This window comes from Clarias gariepinus, chromosome 14 (assembly GCF_024256425.1).
Source record: "Clarias gariepinus isolate MV-2021 ecotype Netherlands chromosome 14, CGAR_prim_01v2, whole genome shotgun sequence".
NCBI lineage: Eukaryota > Metazoa > Chordata > Actinopteri > Siluriformes > Clariidae > Clarias > Clarias gariepinus.
This window is the reverse complement of record NC_071113.1, coordinates 9,253,777-9,265,721: the sequence shown is the minus strand read 5'-3', so window position 1 is coordinate 9,265,721 and position 11,945 is coordinate 9,253,777. Positions and strand designations below refer to the sequence as shown.

At 38.0% G+C, this 11,945-nt stretch overlaps 1 protein-coding gene across 1 annotated transcript; it reads left to right on the top strand.

Annotated features, from left to right (window-relative positions):
• Window positions 1-267: 267 nt before the first annotated feature.
• Window positions 268-9,112, top strand: ube2d1b (ubiquitin-conjugating enzyme E2D 1b). The gene is made up of 7 exons (XM_053511705.1): window positions 268-458; window positions 5,711-5,774; window positions 5,891-5,922; window positions 6,008-6,085; window positions 6,159-6,264; window positions 7,332-7,425; window positions 8,597-9,112. Exons 1-7 carry the CDS (start codon window positions 435-437, stop codon window positions 8,640-8,642), a joined length of 444 nt encoding a protein of 147 aa, XP_053367680.1. The 5' UTR covers window positions 268-434; the 3' UTR covers window positions 8,643-9,112.
• Window positions 9,113-11,945: the final 2,833 nt, after the last annotated feature.

Here is an 11,945-nt window from a genome sequence, read left to right as displayed (position 1 = left end):
ATATTTATTTATTTACACTATTTTTGTGTGTTTATTAATCTTACTGCAAAGAATTAAACCGCCATGTTCACGGTCGTTCGACTTTTATTTTAAAGTCTGCGAACGTCCCCGACTCGATCCTAAACCAAGGACTATTTAATACAAAGTGCACTTGATATATTTTAGGCGCGCGCTCTTTAATATATTACAGTAGTTGCCTATCCTGGCTAAGTGTAAGTGCGCGTCTACAGGGACTGTTTATGGATTTGGGATGGAACTCGTCGGATCCCGGAAGTAGAATTTACTCGAGTATCGGTCGCTTCAGCTACACACACCAGCTTCTCTCAGGGAAACAAAAAGTATTGTTAGCTTTTCTATAGCAATAAACTTGGACGCGTTATCCACAGGCTTCTAGAGCTGACTAACACACACCCACTCACACACACAGAGGTGCTATGGCGTTAAAAAGAATACAGAAGGTAAGAAGTCATCATTATGGAATCATTTGCGACTTTAAGGGTAAAGTTTGCTCCAGGCAACTAGCCTCGATTTTATTTATTCATATTAGGATTTATTTATGATGTGTCTCACTGTATTTATTGTACGTGTTTTTATACTAATACACACACTCTAACTCATTCTTTTTCATTATGATTATAACCCGTTAATGTAGAGCTAGCTTAATAGCTAAACATACTACTAAACATTAGATTGTAACGTTAGCTAATTTTTGGACTATGTTTATCTCCGGTGTAGTAACTACATCGGGTCATATCCGTGTACATGTGTCATATAAATATTATACGTTTATATATTTTATTTATTAATAAACGTTAATGTGCTTTGTCATCTTTCATTTTGAGCCGCGAGACCTGGAGCTCGCGCTACTTGTACTCCGTGTTGTTTGTTTTTTGTTTTAGCTAACTACGTTGAAGAGTAAAATGCTATTTTTGGGGTTCTGATCACTTTTTTATGGGTATATACTCGTTTTATTGCTTAGAATTTCAACAGCATGACCTTATTGTTTTTGTTTGTTTGTAGAAAGGCCCAGGCTAAAGAACGCTGTAAATAAACCATCACGCCTGTCTTTGTTTTTCCTCCTCTAAGCTCGCTTGTCATTGTGACAAAACATACAGACAGAATTAAAAGCGCTGGTGTGTGTGTGTGTTTACGCTACGTTTTTCCTTCAAACAAGCTCCTCTGTTAGGGAATGTGGAAGCGCCTATGACTTTACTCGAGATATGACGTCACAGGTTGCCACGCAACCATTCCTCGGGTTGAAAGGGCAAGAACAAGTCATTCATTCAATATTGAATAGGTTGATCAGTCATGACAATAAAACCACCTGCGTGACAGGGATGGGAACCGCCCACCCGTCATCTCACAATACGATATTATGAAGATACCTAGGTGCTGATTCGATTAATATTGCAATTTTTCTAATATAATTTTTTTATAAGTATCCCTACATTTGAAATTTTTTTAAATAAAACTTTATGAACTTAAAATTTAGTAAGAGTTTTTGTATTACAGTGGTACCTCTGAGGCGACACGAAGGTGTAGTGGTTAGCACTGTCAACTTGCACCTCCAGGGTCGGGGTTCGATTCCCGGCCAGGTTCGATTCCTGTTTCTGTGTGCATGGAGTTTGCATGTTCTCCCCATGCCTGGTGGGTTTCCTCCGGGGACTTCAGTTACCTTCCACAGTCCAAAAACATGCAGATTATGCTAAATGACGCACCCAAATTGCCTGTAGTGTTCGAGTGTGTGTGCGCACTGCGATGGATTGGCACCCTGTCCAGGGTGTACACCGCCTCGTGCCCTAAGCCTTGAAGGATAGGCTCCAGGCCCCCGTGAACCTGTATACAGGATAAAGTGGTATGGACGATGAGTTAGTGGTTCCTTGGCACACAAATGAATTTTCACATAAAGTACAGAAATTTTGCAAGAAGTTCCCATTGGTAGCAAACGAACCAAGCCAAACCGAACGCATATGTCCGGAGGAGGTTCAAAATTTGTTTGTGTCAGTGAAGAGCTAAGCAAAGCGAGTTTGCGTTTTTTTTACTGAGGACATAGCACCATGGGTCCCAAGAAGATTAGCAAGGATGGTAGCAAGAAAAAAAGTGAGTCAGTTTCAGTTTCATTTTTTAAAGCAGCAGGTGCTGGGGAGTGATGGCTCAGGCTGCTGAGGCTCCAGGTTGTGAATCTGGGGATCCCAGGATCCGGGTTCAAGCTCTGCCATTGGTGGGTCGCCACAGGTCACTGGATGCCGGTCCGAAGCCTGGATGAAATAGAAGGGTTGTGTTAGGAAGAGTAAAACCTATGCCAAGTTTTGTGTGGATCCGATTGTCCGCTGGGGCAAACCATCGATGGGAGAAGCTGAAAAAAGTTTTCAAAGCAGCCAGTGCCGTGAGGGGTTACTTGGGGTTAAATGTTTGTTTATTTTATATTATATTTCATTTACATGTTTTTTTATTTTTTATTTTCTTTATATATACATAGGCTGTCTGTCTCTGGTTCTCTCTATGACTGACATGTTAATGGCAGGCGTGTTTTATGTACGTGATGCAGTGCACTTGGCCAAAAGTATTCACTGTTCTCTCTTTCTTGATAATAAACATCTTCGGACACATTATGCCTGTGTGTGTTTGTCTGTCTCTCCTGGTTTGGGTCCGGCTGGTTAAAGTGTTTGGATGCATCAAGCAACAAGTCGCCTTTTTTAATTCATCTTAAAATTTAACAGTTTGGACACTTTTTTTTTTTCTTTTTTTTCTTTAACCTAACAAACCTAGTCATAATTTTAAAGCTTTATACCTTAACTTTTACTTGACACAAGTAATTAAATTGTTTATAACATTAGTTTTTCTCACCCAAAAACAAAGCGCAGCATTTAAACAATAAAAAATACCAGAGCTTAACATTTAACTTGAAATGAAATTAAACTAAAAAAAGCTAGATTTAACTAAGCAGTACTAAGTCATCCAGCATAATTATTATCTCTAAACAAACTTGGCAAATAATTTGTTTCCACCACACGGGATGCCAGTGTGGGAATAGTTTAGAGTGTACTACCTGTAGGATTATAAAGAAATGGCAATGTCTTACTGCCAAGTACGCCTCCAAAATCTTGAGTGCATGTCAAACATGTTATAATTGTAATACATCATTTAAAAAATCGAATTTAGAGTCACTCTGTAAATAGATGAATCGGCACACAAAAGAATCACGATTCTTGAAGCATTATTGTAGTGTACCTGGTCACATTGTCCTGCTGGAAGAGGTCGCTGCCATTAAGCAGTACAGTTGCTATGAAGGAGTGTACTTTGTCTGCAGCAATGCTTATGTAGATTTTATGAGTTAAAGTAACATCCACATGAATTCCAGGACCCAAGATTTCCCTGGAGAACATTGCTCAGAGCAGTAGACTGCCTTTGTTGACTTGCCTTTAAGAGGTAAATGACACTCTTGTGCCAGGCTGTCCACATGATATAAAATCAAATGTGATTCGTAACATCAGGCCACCTTCTATCACTGATCACATGATCATTGTTGAGGGTCTCGGAGGAGGACAGGAAGCAGTATGGGTGCTCTGACCTTTCTGAGACGACACAGCTCCATAAAGAGCAAACACTGTTTTGCACTTCTGTCTGTTATATCCAACATTAACTTTTGAACAAGTACAGTAGCTCTTCATGTAAATCTTTGCTCCCCACATGCCTCATCGATCCCTGAGTGCTTATGACCCTGTCTCTGCTTCACCAGATGTCCTTCCTTGGGGCAATGATATTAGGTACCAACTACTGCCTACCGGAACTATCCCACATGATCTGTGGTTTTGAGGATGCCATCACAATTTAGCTTTTGTTTGGAAGTTGTTCAGATCCTTACGCTCGCCCATTTATTCTGCTTCCAATACTATAACGTTAAGAATCGACTGTTTACTTGCTGGCTAAAATATTTTTGCCAGTGTAACAAGGTAATTAATGTTATTGCCTTTACTAATGGTTTTAATGTTTAGGTGGATCAGGGATGTGCATGCATCAAGATCAGTATATGTCTTAACATATGTTGATCTGCATTTGGTGTTTTTTTTTTTTTCTCTGCATAGAACATGTTTTACACGTCCAGATCTCAGAGGGAGCCTTCTTACAATTAAGCTATATTTCTTTTTTTCCTTTTGACTGTTTTCTTTTTCTCCTTTTTTAATTTACATTTTATAGTAATTTTCTTAGCTTAAAATTTGCTTATTGCCACATTTCTACTTGGGTCACAGACTCGCAGGCATAATTGTTAAACATAAATTGGATGTTGTGCTTTACTGTAGGAACTACATGAGATCTTTAGTTTTGCTGTTACCCATGATGGACGTGTCAATCTTGAGTGCCGCTAAATTACAGTGAAAAATACACTCTGCTGTGACTTTTTGGACATGAATTTTACCTCCATTTCTTAAATAACATCATCCATGTTACTTTTCTGAGAATCGTAGCCTGGTTTTCATATTACAATATCAGACCCGAAAACTATGAAAATTAATTAAATAAAAATAACAATCTGCTTGGGATGCGTGTAGTGATTGGAGAGGGTTCCACTCTACCATGAAGACGGCCCTTGCATCGGCTGATACAGACAGCTGTTCTCTGAGGAGTACAGGCGCTCGATAGGTCAGGATTGTCTTCCTGATCCAGTTACAAACTGGACTCCATATTAACTTAAAAACATCAGCTGTTATATTGAACCTCCAGCTGCTTAACACACAGAATGACTACAAAACAATTCCTGCTATCCTCATCACCTAAATAAGGATGGGTTCCCTGCTTAGTCTGGTTCCTCTCAAGGTTTCTTCCTATTGCCATCTCGGGGAGTTTTTTTCTTGCCTCCGTCGGCCTCGGCTCGCTCATCAGGGACTATCCGATCATTTTAATTCATACACATTTTCTCGCATTTCCATAATTTTCTTTTGATTTGGTAAATCAGCTTTGCGACAATGACAATTGGTAAAAGCACTATACAAATAGAATTAAATTAAAATGACAATAAATTTAATGAAAATATGCCTCTAGATTAAGCAATCCCTGGAGGGATTAAGAGCAATCACAAGCTCGCCTTAAAATAGTTTATATAGTTAGTGTAGGTGGCTGTGTAGTTAATGACGTTACAATAAGTGTAACAGCTTCCTGCATTCCTGGATGTTTAATTAGCACGGACTGAAAGCTTTTTTTTTGTAACTACATGCTAAGTTTACTGTAAGAGAGGGGTTTTTGTTTTGTTTTTTCTTCTTCGAAACACTCCCCTAAGTTTTCCTCCTCTCCCTCCCACTCCTTCAAACACATTTGAATCAATCAGTCAGAGTAGTGAAGGCTGTGCAGGTGCATTGCCTTGTTCTTAAATACCGGTGGCTTTATTCATAAACAATACCAATGCTAAAATTAGCTTCAGATCTTCTTGTACATGAGATGCCTAAACACTCGCCACTCAAGTTACCTGATTACAAAATCCTGGCTCCCTGTGTACCTGAATGCTGAATAACCGGTCCCCATGACACCAAAATGCCAAAACCTGCTACCCAGGATATTTTAACACTAAATATTTATAACAAACAACTATTAGACAGGAGGAACATAAATGGTTGTTTGTGGAAAGAATAATTTATGGTGTATGTTTATTCAATATGTTATGAACATTCCATTCATAATCATTTTATTTATTTATTTTTTATTTTTTGTCATTTAGGAGCTTCAAGATTTGCAAAGGGACCCTCCTGCACAGTGCTCAGCTGGACCTGTTGGAGATGACCGTAGGTCTATTGATCTATCTTTAAATTGTTTTAACTTATTATTCATTTTATGTCTAATTGGTAGGCCCAGAGCTCTTGGATGTGAAATTAATGTAGGTTTTCTTTATGCTTTGAAGTGTTTCATTGGCAAGCAACGATAATGGGACCTGTAAGTATTTTCTCCTTTTAAACTGATTTAACCTGAAGCAAAACTACTGTAAGATTGTATTTAATTTTTATTTTTTCCCCCTCAGACCGATAGTCCATACCAAGGAGGAGTCTTCTTCCTTACTATCCACTTTCCCACAGACTATCCCTTCAAGCCTCCAAAGGTAATTTAGAATAACACAGTCTGCCTTTGTGTAATTCAACTTTGATTTAACAGACGTTTTCTGTCTTTAACAGGTAGCGTTCACAACGAAAATTTATCACCCAAACATAAACAGTAATGGAAGTATTTGCTTGGACATCTTAAGGTCACAGTGGTCCCCAGCACTAACAGTTTCAAAAGGTAGAGATATTTTATTTTAAGTAACGGCATACATGAAATACATGAAATACATTCACAATTCTACCACAGTGCTGTCAACTTCTTAAATCTGGTCCAAAGGTGTTGATTTGTACACCGATCAGCCATAAAATTAACACATAAGCATAGATTTTCACTTTATGTATATAAATCAACCAATCCTGGTGACAGGATCATAGGAAACCAAGGCCAACCTGTCTGGTCCGATCCCACAGAAGCATGGCACAAATTGCTGAAAAACGTTAAAGATGGCTATTAAGAAAAGACACCAGAAGACCCAGTGCACTAAAGCCTGCCCTGCAGGTGCCAAGGAGACACAGAGCCTAAGGAAGCAGACACGGCCGACAAACTCCCCTGATCCAAATTTGATCGATCAGCGAATGGGAAGGACTGGACTAAAACCTTGCAATCTACATCTCCCAAAGGATCCATCAGACACCACAAGAGGTCTTGTGGAGTCATCCCCTAAGATGTCAGAGCTGCCCAGGTGGCACAAGAAAAACCTACACAATACTGGGCTTAATGTCTTCAATAGTAATGTTATGGCAGATCGGTGTCTATTGACATTAACAGCTCGTACACACTTTCATGGCAGACATTCAACAAAATTGACTAATTAAAAATACAAATTAAAAAAGCAGTTAAATCTTGTTGCTGACGTGAGGAGGTTTTCTGTAAGGAGACATCTATGTAACATTTAAGGCTTGTTGGCGCTTTTAACAGACAGTAAATGTTTCAATTATTGTTGCAATAACGTAGGTCATAGCAGGAATAAACTTATCTCTGGGCGGTTCTGAAGGTTAAATAAATTGATTAAAAAAGTCAGTAATAAGAAAAAATGGCCATGGTTGGCAAATCGTTGTGGTATAAGAGGAATAACAGTTTGGGACATACTGCTATTGGATATTTATCTTAATAGTGGGAACAGTCTCTCTGTTGTTGATGTCCTTTGACAGCGCATCCCTAGGTTTATTCCTTACACACATGTATATAATTAAAATTGTTGGTATTTCTGAAATTGTTTTGCCTTGTTTTCTTATTTTGTACAGTTCTATTGTCCATATGCTCCTTGCTCTGTGACCCAAACCCAGATGACCCCTTAGTCCCAGACATAGCACACATCTACAAATCAGACAAAGAAAAGTAAGTGCTGCACCTAAACACCCTGAATTTTTTCTCTCTGGAATGTATAAAAGTTCTTTTTATTATTCTCTATAAGATCATAAACTAATTTTTCACAGACACTCACAAAGCAGCTCATTAGAAAGGAGAACATCTTGTGAAGCCATGAGAGAATGCAGTAAAGTGCAGCCAGACTGGTTCAAGCTGACAGAAAAGCCACAGTAACTTAGATAGACAATGTGTATATGTGTGTGGTGAGCAGAAAAAGCATCAGTGGTGAGCAGAAAAGCATCAGAATGGATTCAAAGCAACCATCGTTGCTGAGCATGTGCTACATTTCATGGCCACAATTTACCAATCTTCTACTTCCAGCATGATAAAGCACCATGTCAAAGCAAAATTAATTTCATGAACATGACATGACGGATTCAAAAGGTAGATTCAGGGCACATTGGCTTAGTGGTAGGTTTCTCGCCTACCATGTGAAACGCCCTGGTTCAATTCCCAGCCAATGCCCAAACCCCAGCCACTAGATGCACTGCCGGTCCCAAGCTGGATAAAATGGGAGGGTTGCATCAGGAAGGGCATCCGGCATAAAACCTGTGTTGCGCGTTTTAGTTCGTCCACTGTGGTAATCCCTCGACAGGGACCAGCCAAAAGACTAAAAATCTGCAAGAATTCTGTGATGCATTCATGTCAGCACGGATCGATATTGGCAAAGGAGCGTTTCTTCAAAAGTTCAAAGGAACATTTTGTAAATCATAAAGTATTAAAGTTGTTTTGAGAGCAAAGCGAGCTTATCTTTCTTTTTCTTTTTTAAAGCCATGCCAAAGAATTCGTTTTAGTTATTTAAAAACTAGATAAGATGTTTGATTCATTTTTTTTAAAAGAATTTATATTAAGCATTTAACACAATATAAGTGAGGCATTAGTGAGTAAAGCATTCCTAATCAAGTGTTCAGTCAGTGCATTATTAATGACGCTTTCTAAACAGGTTCTACTTGAAATCTTTATAGATTATAAAACCTAACATTTCTGAGCTCCACCTAAATCCTTCAAGCGTTTCCCAGGTTTTTTTTTTTTGTTTTGTTTTTTTAAGTTAAGTTCATTTGTTACACAAGCCATAACAAGCATGAGTTTTTGTGTATTTTTGTGTAACATTTAAGATTTTTTTTTTGTGTGTGTTTTACAGATACAACAGACTAGCAAGAGAATGGACCCAAAAGTATGCAATGTGAAGACTCAATGGATTTTTTTTTAAGTCACAGATCACTGTCAATTCTAGTATCTGGGGAAAAAAAGTACTTAGGTTATATTATTAAAGACATTGTATTGATAAGATTCATCATCTGCAGTGACCTATAAGAATGAATAGCTGATCTAGTATTTAAGAGGGGAGCATTTTCTTTGCACAACTCTAAAAACGAAACAGTTATTCACTCTGTTCGTTTGCTCCCTTCCACCCCAAGCCACCCCCCACCCCACTACCCCACCTTCAAACGGTGTTGGGCACTTAGCAATTGTTCGATATCATGTTTAAAATTGGCATAGCACTGAACAGCCTCGTTTATCCCTGAAAAAGGGAAAAATAAACAACCTTGTTGTTCAGTCAATCAAGTTCATTTTCTTTAGATATTTTTATTGTATAGTTAAATGCAGTTATACTTGATTTTTTTTATATATATCATTAAAAGTTGTTTTAAAACGATATTTCTTTTTGTGCTTTCTGTAAGCTTTATACTGTATATCATACTAGAGGTTTAACCGCAGCTTTGCCCACGTACATCCATTTAATGAAATCAAATGAAGATATATTCTCCTTCTTTGTTGTTCAATGGAGGTTCGAATTCAGCCAACTGAAGGTCTGTAGATCTCGCAGTATGGCATAAAGTTTATTATGATGCCTACTGTTACATTATATGTACTTTGTTACTTGGCTCATCAAACAACCATCTACTGGATTCAAACATCCATTAACCAACGAAGAAGAATTACATCTCTCCTTACCGAATGTAACAGTAGGCAGCATCATCAACATTTATGTCATACTGTGAAGATATATTCTTCGTCTTTTTCTTTGTTGTTCAATAGGGGTTTGAATCCAGTTGATTACCTCACAGTATGACATTAGTTAATTAGTTGATGATGATTCTGCCTACTGTTACATTTGGAACATAGATCGATTTTTAGATTGATAAATGAGGGGGGATAAAGTAGGGGGGTGTTTTTTTTTTTTTTTTTTTTTTAAACAATCATGAATCAGATCACACAGTAATGACTCCTGCCTACATCTCTAGTCTTGTTGACTTGACCTGACAGGCCTTTGAGTGCTGATCAGATAAACCTAGCTTGAAATAACTAGGTGTGCATTGAAACAGAAGTGGTGCACATAGTGTAGTGCTGTTTATCCACATTTCATTACTTTCACACCTCAGGTGAAACCAGTGTTGTTGCCTCAAAACCCCAACGTTGTTCCTGGTACGATCCTTAGTTCGGGTTTTTCTCTGTGCTGAATTAAACATGTTCAGCACAAATCTGCATGGCTTTCTTTCCACCTTTCCTCCTCCTAAAAACATACTGTACGGTAATAATTTTCTTTAGGTAGGAATGGTTGTAAGTTTCAATGCACTTGTTTTTCCCATTCGGGATGTTCTTGGAATGGCCTCTGAATCTAACATCTCTTCCACAAGATAAATAAATGAACAAACTATCATGTTAGGATCTTCACATGTGTGCATAATTACAGTCAATTTACTTATACAGTACTTTTGGATCTTAATTAGTAGTGAACTATGATACTAATTAAGTATGATAATGGCCAAAAAAAAAAAAAAATCTGCACCCTCCCAAATTTGCTCATCTTCACTTACTCACATGGAATGTCTGGGTAAATACATTAAAACAAACAAAAAAAAGTCACCATGTTTGTGCATGTCTTCCCACAGGAAATCACATAACATTTTGTTGTTCTCTACTTTGGACTGTTTGTAAGCTAGATAATAACCCGCAATCATCATTAACTGATAAGAGATTTTTTCCATTGCAATCGCTTCCTCAGTTACTTACTCGTTTGATGCAATTTATCTACAATGGCTTAAAAATATAATTACTATCGGACCGTGGTGCAACATATTACGTGAGCTCCACAAAGAGCACCATTTTGGGAATAATGTGAAAAAGTTTAATTGATCATAAAAAATAAAACTGGACATGAAGCATAATGATCACTGTTTTCTTTAAAAAAGTTTGATTTTATGTCGTGTTACTGATGTGTAGAATGTAGTAGTGTTTAAAACCATCCCTAAATGTATGTTTTTATAGTTAGATTTTAGAAAATGAAAAAATTGTGAATTTAAGCAAGAACTAATTAAGAATCTACTAAAAATCTAAACTATATCTATTTCTAAGACAGCTGGTGATTGCTGTACCTAAAACTACTTTTATCTGTCCATATGATCCTCTGCTACACTAAGCATTTATCCCAGTGTTTTACTAGTGCTTGGATAAAATCAAGGTAGAAATATTTTTCAGTAGGTCGAGACCATGATCAGACTGCTTGCTTGCTTTCTAGGAATTCCTTTTAATGCCCCAAACATGTGGAATTGCCTTGGAGTGAGGTCAGGACCGTAGGCGCGGATTTGGGATTAACTCCCAGCTGAGTTCCTGTAATGTGCAAGTGGTGCTGTGAAAAAAGTATGAGTTTGTGCATTGTCCTGCAAAGACACAACACCTTTGTTGATCAAACCAGGCTTCTCCCCCCCCCTAAAGCATTCCACTCAGAGAATGTTCACAGGAACAGCAGCAGTGGGCTCCAGTCCACCTTGGCTGGGATTCTCATTCACACAGGTCCTTTAAAATGGTTTTCTGAAAGTCTCATCAAAATATCATGTTTAAAGTCTTTTGTAAATGTCTTTTGGTTTCATGCCTTCATTCACGAGAAATTTCATCATGTCCTGATTTTAATGGTGTCTAATATTCCAGCATGTATGTCCTCTAAGTTATTCTCTGGAATCTAACTGGAACGATCATGTAAGTCTATATACAATATATGGACAACTGTATGTGGACACCTGACCAACACACCAATAGGTACACCAATCAAACTGTTACACACAATTGTTCAGGTATTGAGATATCAATTGATAAGTATTTATATTTCCCATAAATAAACAGCCCAAAACCTATTCCCAAAGACAATTTGGGAACACAGATTAACCCAATCTGTATGCACACATCGCTGCCACAGCTAACCACTGCACCACCATGCTGCCTGTTATTATCAATTGGTTAGAAGTATTGGTGTCCTGTAGCTTTAAGCTCTCCCTTTACTGGAAATTAACAGCCCAAACCTGTTTCAGCATGACAATACACAAAGCGAGGTCAATGAAGACAAGGTTTGCCTGGTTTGCTCTAGACAAACATAAGTGTCCTGCACAGACCTGACCTCAACTCCACTGAATGATTTGGGAATGAACTGGAAAACTGAATGCCCCAGGACACCTTGACACCAAGTTATACTTTTGTGGTTTCATCCATTCATC

Coding starts and splice junctions, on each gene's coding strand:
- ube2d1b (XM_053511705.1), top strand. CDS start 435: ATGGCGTTAAAAAGAATACAGAAG. Junction 5,775..5,890: donor TGGACCTGTTGGAGATGACC/GTAGGTCTATTG, acceptor TATGCTTTGAAG/TGTTTCATTGGCAAGCAACG. Junction 6,086..6,158: donor ATCCCTTCAAGCCTCCAAAG/GTAATTTAGAAT, acceptor TGTCTTTAACAG/GTAGCGTTCACAACGAAAAT.